At 41.0% G+C, this 17679-nt stretch overlaps 1 protein-coding gene across 8 annotated transcripts in view; it reads right to left on the bottom strand.

The window, feature by feature from the left end:
* Positions 1 to 17679, bottom strand: part of CYP3A43 (cytochrome P450 subfamily IIIA polypeptide 43) — a 43477-nt gene that overhangs the window by 6388 nt on the left and 19410 nt on the right. For 6 of the 8 annotated variants that reach the window (XM_009453735.3, XM_009453736.3, XM_527830.6 and 3 more), the window contains 6 exons: positions 16444 to 16543; positions 12110 to 12223; positions 11457 to 11545; positions 10017 to 10165; positions 3980 to 4107; positions 2799 to 2865 (listed from right to left, as the gene is read on the bottom strand). In XM_009453735.3, coding sequence (XP_009452010.1) covers positions 2799 to 2865; positions 3980 to 4107; positions 10017 to 10165; positions 11457 to 11545; positions 12110 to 12223; positions 16444 to 16543 — 647 coding nt within the window. The remainder of the gene's footprint in view (positions 1 to 2798; positions 2866 to 3979; positions 4108 to 10016; positions 10166 to 11456; positions 11546 to 12109; positions 12224 to 16443; positions 16544 to 17679) is intronic. The other 2 variants (XM_009453738.3, XM_016957822.2) reach the window with 1 other exon arrangement.

The raw sequence follows: 17679 nt of genomic DNA, 5'->3' as shown, positions 1-17679 counted from the left end.
CAATTCAGAGTCACACTGGGGGTGGCTTCACTCTGATGTGTATCCTACAGAGCCAGAATAAGGCAAAGTCACTTTAATCCAGTTTTTTTCCAGGGTCTACACGATTGTGGGCCATTCACTCCTCATCATACCATCCCCACCAGCTGCACAGCTGGGTAACTTTCAAAGAGAGCATTTCTGTCTAACATACTCAGTGATATAGGGATGTCCCTTGGATAATCATAGAAGTTCTTTATCTATAAGTAAACGTGGAGTAACATTCTCCCCAGGGAAGATTTAAATTACTCTAGCTACAATATAGCTTGACAAACAATGAGACAGTTTGCAATACTAAGGCTTGATTTTAGGGAAATATAAAGGAACTTTTCTCTAAACATGTTTGCGGGAATCCAAGGGAAGAATATGGGGCTCTTGCCACTCAAAATGTGGTCCATGGACCAGCAGCACCAGCAGCATCTGGGAGCTTATCAGAAATGCAAAATCTCAAACCCTACCCTCAAACTGCAGAATCAAAATCTGAACTTTCATGAGATGTGGTAATTTGTGAGCCCAGCATGGCTTGAGAAGCATGGATTACATCTTTGAGTGACATCAAGTAATAGAGTTCCTAGGGCACTAGTCTTCAAAATGGATGACCTCTGGATATACGAAAGCTACAGAGACAAAAATCTAGAAGTGAGGTGATTGACTGTAGTCCAATGAGTGGTTTTAATAAAACAGCAGGAGGCTGGGCACAATGGTGCAAGCGTGTAATCCCAGCACTTTGGGAGGCTGAGACAGGAGGATCATTGAGGTCAGGAGTTTGAGACCAGCCTGGCCAACATGGTGAAACCCCATCTCTACTAAAATTACAAAAAAACCCACAACTGGGTGTGGTGGTGGGCGCCTGTAGTCCCAGCTACTCGGGAGGCTGAGGCAGGAGAATTGCTTGAACCTGGGAGGCAGAGGTTGCAGTGAGCCAAGATCAGACCACTTCACTCCAGCCTGGGTGACAGAGGGAGACTCCATCTCAAATAATAATAATAATAATACAGCAGGAAGAATGCATGTATAGATGGGCATTGGCCAACATGAAATATAAAAACAATAGGGTCTAGTGAGTGGAATTCATAGTGCCTATTCCATCCTGGCCCGAATAGCATCTTCCTTAGTACATGCCCATTCTCTCTGCTCCACTTCATGCTCACCGAACAGCATTTATGACTACAGGTTTGCCTCCCTCTTGATATTTCTCCCAAGAAAAGCTTAGCACAGTCAGCCATTGGTCTGTTTGATCAGGACTGGATTAAGACCTTTAGAGACCTAGGGTACTAAAATAAATATGGTGCCCACTCCAACCATGTATTTCATAACTGAAAACAATACAAGATGAGTGTGAGAAAGGTCTACAGAGTTGTGATTTACTGGTGATAATTTTCATGATGATGTTGTGGGTAAATTCAACTTTCCAATTATTTTATTCAGTTGGCATGAACCCCAGGACATGGAATTGAAATGAAATCATAATCTCAAAGTGTAGATCTGCTACCCAGTAGGGCAGGCACTAGCCACAGGTGGCTACTTAAATTTAATTAATTAAAATTAGATATACTTAAAAATTATTCTTCATTGGCAGCAGCTACATGTTCAGTACTCAATAGCCATGTATCTAGTGATGTCTGTATTGAGCAACAAAACGATAGACTGTTTCCCTTTTCACAAAAAGTTGCATTGGGACAGATGGACAGATGATAGATGACACATAGACAAGTAGATGAAGACATAGATATATTTACAATGGTGTGTTTGAGTTAAACATTTCCTGCTCTTTATTTTTACTTATTTTATTTATTTAGTATTATTTTTGAGACGGAGTCTCACTCTGTTGCCCAGGCTGGAGTGCAGTAGTGTGATCTTGGCTCACTGCAACCTCCGCCTCCCTGGTTCAAGTGATTCTCCCACCTCAGCCTCCCAAATAGCTGGGATTACAGGTGTGCGCCACCACCGACACCCGGCTAGTTTTTGTATTTTTAGTAGAGACAGGGTTTCGCCATGTTGGCCAGGCTGGTCTTGAACTCCTGACCCTAGGTGATCCACCAGCCTTGGCCTCCCAAAGTGCTGAGATTACAGACGTGAGCCACCATGCCCCGCCTCCACTTCCTGCTCTTTAGAATTAATTGTTAATATTCACAATTATGTCATATGGTTGTCAAACTTTGATGGCTTGAAATTGATCATGGTCATTATTTTGCGACCATCATAGTAATGATGGTTTCAGTCAAAACCATCCATGGGTGGTAAAACTAGTAGGTGAAAAATTGAAGAGGAAAAGGACATTACACAGTCTTAAAGGTTTTCTCACAGTTACTTTTCCATTATATAGGGAAAAATAAAACCCATCAGTAGATTAACCTTGTGAACACACTTTCACCAAGTGTTTCCAGTTAAAATCACCCTTATTTGGACAGTGTGTCTCCTGATTGGATGTTAGATGTACGTTTCCAAGCAGAGGTTCTGAGTAAGTGGATCTGGAGGAGGCTGAGAACTGGCATTTTATCTGATGTGGGTGATCCACAGATCACTGACCGACCTCCGGGAGTGCCACACTTGTTCAGGGTTGCCCTTCAAGCCTGGAATGTGGCTATGCCTGTGTGCTTCTAGAAAGTGCCTCCAGCTATCATTTATAACATCCAAATGTGTGCCTTTCTGCAATGTGGAAGAAATTCCCATTTTCCTGGAAAACTTTCTGCACATTTTCAGAACATGGCCTTCTCTCTGAGTGTCCCCATCAGTAGCCCCCGGATACAGTTCTTGGTTACCTTTATGGGACTTTGTTTCTTTGGAATTCTGGGAGTCGATCATCTGTTGAAAGAAATCTACTCGATGCTGGAAGCAAAAAGAGAAATTTTAATGACAGAAAGTCACTTGTGAAGTCAGAAGTGAATCAGGAGTCCAGTCCTAAGCACCCCTCCTGAGAATATGCTCTCTTTAAGTTCAGAAGTGTAATGGGTGTTGCCTGAGTCACCAATGTTTAGAATAAAATCATGCATCTAAAACCTTGGAGAGCAGGATGTTTCCTTGAGAGAAATCCTTTTGTCATGTCTATCTGCTTTTTAGTCTTTGCTCTCCCTGATCCTCAGCTTCTCTGGCCTTTGGACACAACTTCCTGGCCAAAGAGTTGTCAGCTCATTCTCTAGTCATAATTTCTTGAACAGGAAGAAGTCCTGAATTTCAATCCTATTTGTTCTGCTGCTTTTATTCTTAACCAATGGACAAATAGATTAATCTCTGGATAATCCCAGGGGAGCTGATTTGAATGCATCTTCAAATACTCCCCACTCCTAGAACTCTATACAATGTTCAGTGTCACCTAGGAGACCCAGTCCTGCATTCCTGACTTTGAGGCATCATCATCGGGCTGGTCTCCAGGGCTCATAAAGGCAAAGTTGGATCAGTCAGCTTGCACCCACAATGCCCAGAGAAGACCCCTGCCCAGTCCAGGCTATGACAGGACTGAAATTGAACATACACTTACTTCTGCAGGTAGCCTGGTAGGGACTCCTGCTGAGGAAGGTGTAAAAATAACAGGCTTGGACTTGAAATGATTCCTTACTAATATAAGAACTACGGAAATTGTAATACCCATAAAATAATTTTATCAGTCATTTTTATCCAGTCAGATTTATTGGCAACTTTATACAGTCAAATTTATTGACAATTTACTGAAAGGAAGAGAAGCGGTAAAGCTTCTATCTCTACATTATTTATGCCATAATATACTAAAGTCATGCCTATTATTAAATTCCAAATGCTGTTTCACTCATTCTCTTTCTTCCCCAAGCTTCACCTTCTTTATTCCCAGCAAAATGTAAAAACCCTCTTGGTCTAAAGTTCTCTAGCTGCCTTTAAAAAACACAGATAAGTGCACAAATCGTATGTAAACAGCCCAAAAATATAATAAAAAAGTGAACATTCTCATGTCACCACCACCAGATTTTACCTTTTGCTTATCTTTGAGGCGACTTTCTTTCATCCTTTCAATGGAATTTTTTAAAAAATGGGTAACATCTTTTGGAAACAAACCGATATTTAGGGCTTCAAAAACTGGGGTAAGAAATGGAAAGAGTGCTATAGGAAAATTAAATAGAAAAAGAAAAAATAAATCATAGTGAAAAATGTGAAATTTACCTACAACAATTACAATTTTCTCTACCTATAGACTGCAGGGTTCTCAACCAGGATCCATTTCCTGTATGACCTTTGCCCCTCTTCCTGTATGACCTTTGCCCCTCTTCCATGCCAATGGCTGAGCAAGAGCAGATCCACACATAGGGGCCTCCACTATAGCAGTGAGATCAGTGGTCCCTTCTGCATCTTCAGAGTGACCAAAGGAACAGAATTAAATTCCCTGACTTCTTAGCCTTTATCTACTGGACTAGAGTCTCTTTGGATAGCCTGCTGCTTTAATGAATCATGTTTTTCCATGAAATAGTAGTCAGGATAGAAACAATATGGCAAATGTCCTTCAACTACCATGCAATGAAACTAGAAATCAATAAAAGCAAGAGAATTGCACTTAGGGAGGCTGAGGCAGGCAGATTGCTTGAGGTCAGGAGTTTGAGACCAGCCTGACCAACATGGCGGAACCCCATCTCTACTGATACAAAAATTAGCCGGGCATGGTGGCATGTGCCTGTAGTCCCAGCTACTTGGGACCCAGTCATGAGAATCGCTTGAACCAGGGAGGCGGAAGTTGCAGTGAGCTGAGATTGTGCCACTGTACTCCAGCCTGAGTGACAGAATGAAAATGTCTCTCGAAAGAAAAAAAAAAAAGAGAGAGAGAGAAAAGAGAATTGGAAAACTCACAAATATGTGGGAGTTAAAAATACACTTTTAAGTAACCAATGAGCTGAAGTAGAAAGCAAAAGGACAATTAGAAATTGTTTTGAGATGAAGAAAAATGAAGACATGATGTGCCAAAGCGTATGGGATGTAGCCAAAGCAATGTTCAGAGGGAAATTTATAGTTGTGAATGTCAGATAATCTCAAATCAATAACCTAAATGTATACCATAACACACTGAAAAATGAAGAGTAAACTAAAACTAAAGCCAGCAGAAAGGGGGAAAATAATAAAAACTAAAGTGTAACCTAATGAAATACAGATTTAAAAGCAATAAAGAAAACCAAAAATTGGTTCCTTGAAAATATCATCAGCCGGGCGCGGTGGCTCACGCCTGTAATCCTAGCACTTTGGGAGGCTGAGGCGGGTGGATCACCTGAGGTGAGGAGTTAGACCAGCCTGGCCAACATGGCAAAACCTCGTCCCTACTAAAAATGCAAAAGTTAGCTGGGCATGGTGGTGGACACTTGTAATCCCAGCTACTCAGGAGGGTGAGGAAGGAGAATTGCTTAAACCCGGGAGGCAGAGGTTTCAGTGAGCCTAGATCACGCAACTTTTTTGAGACTCTGTCTCAAAAAAAAAAAAATTATCAAAACTCAAAACTCATGGACATAGAGAGTAGAAGGATGGTGACCAGACTCTGGGAAGGGTAGTGGGGGCGGGGGAGGTAAGGATAATAAAAGGTTACAAAAAATAGAAAGAATGAATAAGACCTATGATTTGATAGCACAACACGGTGACTACAGTCAATAATAACTGTACATTTTAAAATCATTTAGAGTGCAATTGGAATGTCTGCAATTCAATGGATAAATGCTTGAGGGGATGGATTCCCCATTCTCCATAATGCTCTTATTTCACATTTCATGCCTGTATCAAAACCATCTCGTGTACCCCATAAATGCATACACCAACTGTGTATCCACAAAAGTTAAAAATAAAAAAATTAGCTTCAAAAGTAAAGCTCAAGGCTGGGCGCGGTGGCTCACGCCTATAATCCCAGCACTTTGGGAGGCCGAGGCAGGTGGATCACCTGAGGTCAGGAATTCGAGACCAGCTTGACCAACAGTAAAAACCTTGTCTTTACTAAAAATACAAAAATTAGCCGGGCATAGTATTGCATGCCTGTAGTCCCAACTACTCTGGAGGCTGAGGCAGGAGAATCGCTTGACCCCAGGAGGTGGAGGTTGCAGTGAGCCAACATCGTGCCATTGCACTCCAGCCTGAGCGGCAAGAGCAAAAGTCCATCTCAAAAAAAAAGCTCAAATTTTACCACAAAAGAAAATATCATCAAAATTGGCAAACTTTTAGCTACATTGATGAAGAAATAAAAAGAGATGACTCAGTTTACTAGTCTCAGAAATAAAAGATGGGAAATAATTACTATTGACATTTAAGAAAAATAAAAAGTAGCATAAAGATATTCTCGTAACAATTTTATTATCAGAACAATTGTATAAATTAGATAACAGGTAAAATGGATAAATTATTTGAAAGACACAAACTACAGAAACTGAGTTGGAAAGAAACAGACAATCTGAATAGATCTATAACATATAAAGGCATTGAATCAGTAATCAAAACTACCCACAAAGAAAAGGCCAGGCCAGATAGTTCCAATAATGAATTCTACCTAATATTTAAAGGAGAATTAATATCCATTCTACAAACACTTTAAAAAACTAGGAAATGAGGGAACATTTCCAAATTCATTCTATAAGGCCAGTATTACCATCATATTAAAACTGGACAAATATATCACAGGATAAAGAAACTACAGACTAACATATCTTGTAAATATAAATGCACAAATCCTTAACAAAATACTAGCAAACTGGATCAATCTAGCAACATATAAAAATAATTATATACCATAACCAAGAGGGGTTTACCCCAGGGAAACAAGGTTGTGTAATATACCATGTCAATTAAATGAAAACACACAATCGTCTCAGTATGAGTAAAAGCATTTGACAAAAATCCAAAAGACTTTTGTGATAAAAACACTCAGCAACTAAAAATAGAAGAGAATTCTTCCACCTGATACAGGGCATCTATGAAACCCATAGCTAACCATACTTAGTACCTTTCCCCCTAAGATCATGAATGAGACAAGGATACCTCTCTCAGCACTTCTATTTACCTATTAAAACTAACAAATGTGTTCAGAAATATTTGAAGATAGAAGGTCAATATACAGAAATAAACTGTATTTCTGTACATTACAATATACAATCCAAAAGTGGAATTAAAAAATTGTATTTACCATAACATCAAAATATTAGTGATACACTTATCAGGAATAACATTAACAAAAGTGCAAAACCCAGACTCTGAAAAATACAAAACACTGTTGAAATAAATGAAAGAGTATCTAAATAAAAGGAACCACCACCCCGTGTTCACAGATTAGAAAACTTAAAAAGGTCAAAATGGCAATACTTCTCAAATGGATCTGCAGATTTAATGTATTATCAGAATCCTAGCTAGATTCTTTGTAGAAATTGACAAGTTGATTTTAAAATTGATTTGGAATTGTAAGGGATGCAGAGTAGTCAGAACAATGTTGAAAAAGAATCAAGTTGCAGGACTCATACTTCCCAATTTCAAAACTTACCACAAAGCTCTAATAATCAGGACAATGTGATACTGGCATAAAGATAGAAGTATAGTTCAACAGAATAGAATTTACAGTCCAGAATACATCCACATGTCTCTGGTCCACTGAATTTTGAGGAAGGTGTCATGATCATTGAATGGGGACAAAATCGTCTTTTCAACAAATGGTCCTGGGACAACTGGATAGCCAAGTGTAAGAATAAAGCTGGGCTCTTACATCACACGGCATATAAAATGAAAATCAAGATGCATCGAAGACCTAAACAGAAGAGCTAAAACTATACAACCCTTAAAAGAAAACCAAGAGGGCAAATCTTCATGAGCTCACAATTGGCAAAAGATTCTTAGATTTGATACCTACAGGATAAGCAATAAAAGAAAAATACGCAAATCGTGCATCATCAAAATTAAAGTTCAAAGAAGTTCAAAGAAGATACAGTTCAAAGAAGATAAAGTTCAAAGAACAATATCAAGAAAGTAAAAAGACATGTGTAGAATGGGAGAACAATTTTGCAAATCATATGCCTGAGAAGGAAGTTGTATGTAGAATATGTAAAGAACTCTTACCAATTAACAAAAAGAATTCAGCTGTATATGGGCAAAAGACTTGAACAGACATTTATCTAAAGAAGATATAAAGATGGCCAATGTTGCTCAATTTCATTAGCCATTAGAGAAGAGTAAATCAAAATCACGATGAGACCAGTTCACATGTAGTAAGGTGTCTATAATTTAAACAAATGAGAAAACCAAGTGTTGGCAAGAATGTAGAGAAATTAGAACCATTATATGCTCCTGGTAAAATGGTGCAGCTGTTGTGGGAAACAGTTTAGAAACTCCTTAAGAAGTGAAACATGGAATTACTACTATAAAACGCATCCATTCCACTGCTGAATGTATACCTAAAAGAAGAAAAATCAAGTATTCAAACATAAACTTGTAAACAACTATTCACAGCAGCACTATTCACAATAGTTGAAAGGTAGAAACAACACAAATGTCCATCAACTATGAATGGATAAGCAAAATGCAGCATATCTTTTTTTTTTTTAGACGGGGTCTTGCTCTGTCACCAGGCTGGAGTGCAGTGGTGCGATCTCGGCTCACTGTAACCTCCACCTCCGGGTTCCAGCGATTCTCCTGCCTCAGGCTCCTGATAGCTGGGATTACAGACACCCGCCACCATGCCTGGCTAATTTTTGTATTTTTAGTAGAGACAGGGTTTCGCCAAGTTGGCAAGGATGGTCTGGATCTCTTGACCTTGTGATCCACCCACCTCGGCCTCCCAAAGTGCTGGGATTACAGGCATGAGCCACTACACCCAGCGCAAAATGCAGCATATCTATACAATGAAATATTATTTGGTCATAAAAAGAAATGAAGTACTGATCCATGTTTCAACATGAATTAACTTTGAAAATGTAATGCTAAATGAAAGAAGCCAGTCACAAAAGACCACATGTTATATGATTCAATTTATATGATATGTGCCAGATTAGGCAAATCTAGAGACAGAAAGTAGATTAGTGGTTGCTTAAAGCTGAGGGGGGTTTTGGGGCTGTGTGCAGTTGCTCACTCCTGTAATCCCAGAACTTTGGGAGGCCAAGGCAGAAAGATGGCTTGAGGCCGGGAGTTCAAGACCAGCCTGGGCAACATAAAAAAGGTGAGGAAGGCAGGGCATGGTGGCTCACTTTGGGAGGCTGAGGTGGGCAGATCACGAGGTCAAGAGATCGAGACCATCCTGGCCAACATGGAGAAACCCCATCTCTACTAAAAATACAAAAATTAGTTGGGTGTGGTGGCGCATGCCTGCAGTCTCAGCTACTTGGGAGGCTGAGGCAGGAAAATCACTTGAACCTGGAAGGCGGAGGTTGCAGTGAGCCGAGATTGAGCCACTGCACTCCAGCCTGGCAACAGAGTGAGACTCTGTTTAAAAAAAGAAAGAAAGAAAGAAAAAAAGGCCGGGTGTGGTGGCTCACACCTGTAATCCCAGCACTTTGGGAGGCTGAGGCGGGCAGATCATGAGGTTAGGGGTTCGAGACCAGCCTGACCAACATGGCAAAACCCCATCTCTACTAAAAATACAAAAATGAGCCAGGCGTGGTGGTGTGTACCTGTAATCGCAGCTACTCAGGAGGCTGAGGCAGGAGAATCACTTGAACCCAGGAGGTGGAGGTTTCAGTGAGCCCAGATCGCACCATGCACTCCAGCCTGGGGCAACACAGCAAGACTCTGTCTAAAAAAAAAAAAAAAAATGGTGAGGAAGATTGGAAGGGGATGATGGTTAAATGGTATGTGGCTTCTGAGTTTACAAAAAATGTTCAGAAGTTTACAAAAATGTTCAGAAGTTAACAATGGTGTTGGTTGTGCATATCTTTAAATGTACCAAAAACCACTGAATTATACATTTTAAGTAGGTGAATTATATGGTATGTGAATTTTGTTTTCAATAAAACTGTTTTTAAAAATTAGACGAGAGAGAGAGAGAGAGAGAAATAACATAAAAGTCCACATACATATTAAGAGTAAAAAGGGATCCAAAAAATCCAATTTTAAAAGCTTCTTCATATTTTTCAGAAAGGGATCTTGTGGGTTGTTGAGAGAATCCAAGTTCACTCCAAATAATGTGCCAGTGATTACATCCATGGTGTAGGCCCCAAAGAAACTGAGCAGAGTAAAACACGGAAAATTAAAACCAGCACCTCTTTACCTTCCTTCTGCTATACACACAGCAAGAAGTGCTATGCCAGAGCAAGACAGGTGAAAACCCACACACAATCAGAACAACCTGCTGCATCATCTCCCATCATACTCTTGAGGCATTTATTGGGTATCAGTGATGCAGCTGGCCCTGTGCTGGGAGTGATGGAGACACTAAGGTGAGTTAGACTCACCTCTGAGCTCAAGGACCTCAGTCATAGGGAGACACAGACCCAACAATCAGACAATTACAGTAGTCTGTGTTGAGTGTGGATGGTAAAAGGTGTGTCAACACTGTGCTTCTGCAGGACAAGAATAAAATAATTAACTCTTTCTCGGCCAATCAATAAATTTGACATTGCCAGACCCCAGAGTCTATGCCCAGAGCTGATGTCTCTTCAGCACTTTATAGAACAGCCACACCCTGTTCAGACTTGCTGTGAGCGTCATGTCTCCACTGCACTCCCTGATAAGCCTCCTGAAACACCTGATTTTCCCCAACTCCTGGGATCTGAGGTTGCTCTGAGGGCAGATTATTTTTGTAAAAGTAAGAACTAACAGTGATATTGATTAAAGGAATAGATCACTCCAAAGTTGATTGGGGTATCCCATAGCTGAGTGACCACATGTCCCCAGTCTGCCCAGGACAGGTTCGGTTTACACGTTGTTCCAGCATAATTCAAATTACATTCCAGTTCAGACAATAAACAATAATAGCATTGCCCTACCTATAGCCTTTACAGAGTCTTTTAAAATTTAAGATTGGAGAAAAGAAATTAGAAGTGGTGGGAAGATTTAATATTTCATATTTTGGTGGTATCCTCAGCAAAATAATGAAGGGATTGAAGTTATTCCAACTTCCTCATTGTAACTTTCCTGCCCCAGTCACTGCCAGCCAACAGCTATCAAACACCTTCCCTTCCCACCACTCCATAACGTCTATGCTCAAAACTTTAGTACAATCAGGTTTTTATTTTTTCTTTCTACACAATGTATTATTCTATTGGAATATCCAAGGGGACAATGTAACAGATAAGTTATTCCTGGCTCCTATGCACAGGGGAGAAGATCCTTTTCTCTCAGCTTCCTAGCTTTCTTTTGTGAGCAACACCATCTTGGGTGGCCTATTGGAGTTGCAACACCACAGCCCTGCTTTTGTCCGGTCACTGGAGTAACCCAACAGTGGGAATATCAGCTCCACTGCAGGCAGCTGGGGGGGTTCATGACACTCAGAACCTCAAGACTGTGCTACTTACTCTTTCAAGTTGATGGACTTGCTGTTCTCTGCTTCCTGCCTCAGGCTTCTCACCAACATATCTCCACATTGGGAAATTATGGGGACCATCTAAAACACAACACCACCCATAGTTAACTACGCAGACTCGAGTCTCAGAAGGACATGGCTTTGCCCAGCATGGAACAGTAAATGACATTTTGTAATGACTCACCATGTCCTCTAGGACATAAATAGAAAAGACCGCCCCCTGCCCCTGTTTTTTGAGACAGAGTTTCGCTCTTGTTGCCCAGGCTGGAGTGCAATGGCGCAATCTTGGCTCACTGCAACCTCCGCCTCTAGATTCAAACAATTCTTCTGCCTTAGCCTTCTGAGCAGCTAGGATTATAGGCATCCGCCACCATGCCCAGCTAAATTTTGTATTTTTAGTAGAGTTGGGGTTTCACCATGTTGGCCAGGCTGGTCTCAATCTCCTAACCTCAGGTGATCCACCCACCTCGGCCTCCCAAAGTGCTGGCATTACAGGCATGAGCCACTGTGCCCAGCTGAAAAGACCCTTTTTAGAAAGCTCAAACTCAGTGGACTACCCATTAGAAAGGAACTATGATGATACTTACTACCTGTCTCCAGATTCATCCTTTAAGTTTCTAATTATAAATCACCTTATTTTCTTACTTCCTTGAATTTCACACTGGTGAAAGCTGGAGATAGCAGTGTTCGTATTCTCTTCCATTCTTCATCTTCAGCAAAACTTAAGGCACTTTTCAGAAATCCCATTGGACCTAAAGGCTTGAGTTCAAAGCAGAAGCAGTTTGTCCTACGTAAGTTTTAGAGATCTCCATGGTTGTAGAAAATGTGTTAAACAGGCATCATGAATTTAACAAATATTTAGTAACTATCTACTGGGTGGCAGGCTCTATACTAGATGCTCAATAAAGATTTATCTTGAATGTGTAGCCTCCTGTAAGCATATGGAAGGGGGATGGTGGAATCGAGGCAAATGGTGTGGTTTCCAGTCACTATATCCCAGTTTCCTTTTAAATGCATGGTTTCCACGTGGAAGAGAACCAGTTCTTCCAGTAGAATAGATGGGAACAAGACCTAGCAACTCCTCCAGGGTTGTGCAAAGCAGAAAGGGATTGGTGACAGACAGGCAGGTCGCCTTGGCAGATTGTACGTTGCCTCAGAGCAGCTCTGTCTTTAACACACCTATAGCATGAGAAACTTGACAAAGGGGTGGTTTGATTTAGTGACTTTTGAAAAAAAAATTAGTAATAAGCAAAAGACTAAGAATGCACTTGGAAGAAACAATGCAATTACATGAAAAGTCCCTTTCTTTTATTTTCCCCCCAGGATTAGAGGAAAAATAAAGAAAAGAATGCTATTTCCCAACTTGCGACAGGCCTATCAGTCCAATAACTTGAAACCTTCTTCCATCTTTCAAAACTGTATTTTAAAATGGATAATTTCAATGCTTATTTATGATAAAACCTGGCAAACTAGGAAGAAAGAGAAACATCCTCAATTTGATATTCTGAAAAACATGGAAAAAAATATATACAAAAAACCTTCAGCTAAATCACACTTAATGGTGAAAAAAATGAATGCTTTCCTCCAAGATCAGAAACAATACAAAAATATCCACTCTCACCATTCTTATTCAACATCATATTGGATGTCTCAGTGCTATAGACGAGAAAAAAATTAAAGGCATACAGATTGGACGGGAAGAAATAGAAGGGCCTCTATTTTCAGGTGACATAAATGTCAATGTAGAACCTTTCTAGGACTATACAAAAAGACTTCTAGAGCTAAAAAGTGGGATTCAACAAGGGTGTAGAACACAAGATCAACATGCAAAAATCAATCACATTTCTATGCCATAACAATGACTATCTGAAAATACAGTAAAAATATTCCATTTACATGTCAATGAAAATGAAATACTTTAGGTGTGAATCTAACAAAACACGTACAGGATCTCTATGCTAAAAATTACAAAACGTTGATGAAAGGACTAAAAGAAAACCTAAAGAAATGGAGAGGGATACTATGTTCATGTTTTGAAAGACTCAATGTAGTAAAGACACAGATTTTCCCTAAACCAACTTATAGATTTAATTCAATACTTATCAAAATCTCAGCAGGTTTGTTTGTAGACATTGACAAGCTTGTTCTGAATTTTTATGGAAAGGAAAAGGGGCCAGGCGTGGTGGCTCATGTCTGTAGTCCCAGCACTTTGGGAGGCCAAGGCAGGTGGATCACCTGTGGTCAGGAGTTCGAGACCAGCCTGGCCAACATGGCGAAACCCCGTATCTACTAAAAATACCCCAGATTAGCCGGGCATGGTGCTGCATGCCTGTAATCCCAGGTGCTTGGGAGGGTGAGGCAGGAGAATCTCTTGAACCCGGGAGGCAGAGGCTAGAGTGAGCCGAGATCATGCCACTGCACTCCAGCCTGGTCTACAGAGCGAGACTGTCTTAAAAAAAAAAAAAGCAAAAACAAGAACTAAAACAATAAATAAAGTGGGAGGAATCCCTCTACATGATGTTAATAGTTACCGTACAGCTACTATTGTCACCACAATGTGGTACTGGTGGAGGAATAAACACAGTGATCAATGGGACAAAACAGTGAATGAGAAACAGATGCACAGGTTAGGTGTGGTGGCTCACGTCTGTAATCTCAGCACTTTGGGAGGTTGAGGTGGGTGAATCATTTGAGCCCAGGAGTTTGAGACCCGCCTGGCCAACATGGCAAAACCCCATCTCTACTAAAATACAAAAATTAGATGAGCATGGTGGTGCACAGCTGTAATCCCAGCTACTTGGGAGGCTGAGGCACAAGAATCACTTGAACCTGGGAGGCAGAGTTTGCAGTGAACTGAGATCGCGCCACTGCACTTCAGTCTGGGTGACAGAGCGAGACTCTGTCTCAATTAAAAAAAAGAAAAAGAAAAAAAGAGATGCACAGAAATCTGCTCAACTGATTTTTGACAATTGTGAAAAAGTAACCCCATAGAGGGAAAATAACCTTTCCAAAAATGGTGTTGGAAAAATCACACAGCCACGGGCCACAGAAAGTGAACTATGACCTAAACTTTACATCTTATGCAAAAAATTAAGACAAAAAATTAACACAAAATGTATCATAAACTTAAATATAAAGCATTAAACCATATAACTTTTTTTTTTTTTTGAGACTGAGTCTTGCTCTGTTGCCAGGCTGGAGTGCAATGGCACAATCTTGGCTCACTGCAACCTCTGCCTCCTGGGTTCAAGCGATTCTGCTGCCTCAGCCTCCCGAGTAGCTGGGACTACAGGCGCCCACCACCATGCCTGGCTAATTTTTGTATTTTTAGTAGAGATGAGGTTTCACCATGTTGGCCAGGATGGTCTTGATCTCCTGACCTCGTGATCCACCCACCTCGGCCTCCCAAAATGCTGGGATTACAGGCGTGAGCCACCGCACCCAGCCTTAAACCATATAACTTTTAGAAAAAACACCAGCGACAAAGTGTGCTTGGAGAATAATTTTCAGACTTACAATAAAAGCACAATCTATAAAAGAAAAATGGATAAATTGGCCTCATTGAAATAAAAAAAAGTTTTCTCTACTATAGACCCTGCAAGGAGGAAAAGACAAGCTACTCATGTGGGGAAAAGCAAGAGAGATCAGATTGTTACTGTGTCTATGTAGAAAGAAGTAGACATAGGAGACTCCATTTTGTTCTGTACTAAGAAAAATTCTTCTGCCTTGAGATTCTGTTAATCTATAACCTTACCCCCAACCCCGTGCTCTCTGAAACATGTGCTGTGTCAACTCAGAGTTAAATGGATTAAGGGCAGTGCAAGATGTGCTTTGTTAAACAGATGCTTGAAGGCAGAATGCTCCTTAAGAGTCATCACCACTCCCTAATCTCAAGTACCCAGGGACACAAAAACTGCGGAAGGCCGCAGGGACCTCTGCCTAGGAAAGCCAGGTATTGTCCAAGGTTTCTCCCCATGTGATAGTCTGAAATATGGCCTCGTGGGAAGGGAAAGACCTGACCGTCCCCCAGCCTGACACCCGTAAAGGGTCTGTGCTGAGGAGGATTAGTAAAAGAGGAAGGAATGCCTCTTGCAGTTGAGACAAGAGGAAGGCATCTGTCTCCTGCCTGTCCCTGGGCAATGGAATGTCTCGGTATAAAACCCGATTGTATGCTCCATCTACTGAGATAGGGAAAAACCGCCTTAGGGCCGGAGGTGGGACCTGCGGGCAGCAATACTGCTTTGTAAAGCATTGAGATGTTTATGTGTATGCATATCTAAAAGCACAGCACTTAATCCTTTACATTGTCTATGATGCAAAGACCTTTGTTCACGTGTTTGTTTGCTGACCCTCTCCCCACAATTGTCTTGTGACCCTGACACATCCCCCTCTTAGAGAAACACCCACAAATGATCAATAAATACTAAGGGAACTCAGAGGCTGGCGGGATCCTCCATAGGGGATCCTCCATATGCTGAACGCTGGTTCCCCGGGTCCCCTTATTTCTTTCTCTATACTTTGTCTCTGTGTCTTTTTCTTTCCTAAGTCTCTCGTTCCACCTTACGAGAAACACCCACAGGTGTGTAGGGGCAACCCACCCCTACAACTCATAGTAACAACAGAATACCAGCAGGGAGCCTCCTGGTGCTAGAACAGATCTGTACATATTGTGCTGATAGTCATGCAATTATACACATGGGTACATTTGCATAATGCTACACACACACATATACACCCACACAAATGAGGGCATGTAAAGCAGGAACTCTGAATAAGTTCTGTGGATTGTGTCAATGGCAATTTTCTGTTACTAGAGTGACAGAAATACACTGTATCTACAGTTAAATAAGACATCACCATTGAGGGAAATAGGAGGAAGTACAAAGCACTTTCCTGTCCATTTTCTGGGCAAGTTTCCATGAATATATAATTATTTAAGAATAAAAATTTGATTAATACATTTGAAAATATAGGCCTACCAGCCGGTTTGTGAAGACAGAGTAACATTCTTTCACTAGCACTGTTTTGATCATGTCGGGATCCATGATGACCAGCATGGGCTGTTGCCCCTCATACAGCCTGTGTGGGGGAAAACAGAGCTGACTAAACCTTGCTTGCCTGATTCTGCAGCTGGAACCACACCAAAGAATCCAGATTTTGATCCTGACATTCCACCATCCATACATGCAGTTGTGCAATACACAGCAAAGCCAGCTCCAAGGTCAATTAGGGTATGACACAGAGTAAGATTCTCACCACGGAAGCCACTTAAGCCTTCATACAATGAAGGGTGATGTGGCTCAAACAGGAAAGAGTCATTGAAAGACAAAAGAGCTCTTCAAAGAGATCATGGTTAGAAATAACAGAAGCCTTTGTTACATCTAGGTGGTGTATACTTGGGCATTCCCTATACCGTTCTCCATAATCTTTTGCATGTTTAAAATATTTCATTATAGGCTGGGTGCAGTGGCTCACACTTGTAATTCCAGCACTTTGGGGAGGCCGAGGTGGGTGGATCACTTGAGGTCAGGAGTTCGAGACAAGCCTGGCCAACATGGTGAAACCCCATCTCTACTAAAAATACAAAAATTAGCTGGGCGTGGTGGCTCACGCCTGTAATCCCAGCTACTTGGGAAGCCAGGGCAGGAGAATCACTTGAACCCGGGAGGTGGAGGTTGCAGTGAGCCAAGATCGCATCACTGCACTCCAGCCTGGGCAATACAGCGACACTCCATCTCAAAAAAAAAAAAAAAAAAAAGTTATGTAATCCTCTTCATTATTTTCTTTAAAAATACTGTCTTCTTTTATCTTCTTGTTAACCAAAAAGTGACAGAGACTGGAGCCTTGATTAATAGTTTCCTTTAGCCAAAGTTTGAGAATACATCTGGGAAGAACACCAGCCACAGGAGCCTCTGTGACCTGTGCTTTTTCTAAAGAGGGTTTTGGGAACTTCAGAATTTAAAGGTGAAAGAGCAAGCAGGAGAGAGAAGAAGGAGAGTGTGTAGGTAGTGAGGCAAATGGTCACATTCTTGTGAGGCTCTGAGAAGTGCTCAGCAAATCTGCATTTTGCATGTGAAAAGAGGGCATAGAGGAAAAAGTCAGTTATATATTTCTACTGTGATAAAGAAATCTCCATTTTACATAAGATAATGCAAACATGTGAAAAGAGAGAATAGAGGCAAAGTCGATTACGCATTCAACTTGGATTGGGTGGA

Source organism: Pan troglodytes, chromosome 6, assembly GCF_028858775.2.
Source record: "Pan troglodytes isolate AG18354 chromosome 6, NHGRI_mPanTro3-v2.0_pri, whole genome shotgun sequence".
NCBI lineage: Eukaryota > Metazoa > Chordata > Mammalia > Primates > Hominidae > Pan > Pan troglodytes.
Note: the sequence above shows the minus strand (reverse complement) of the source record. Positions and strands in the feature narration are given on the sequence as shown.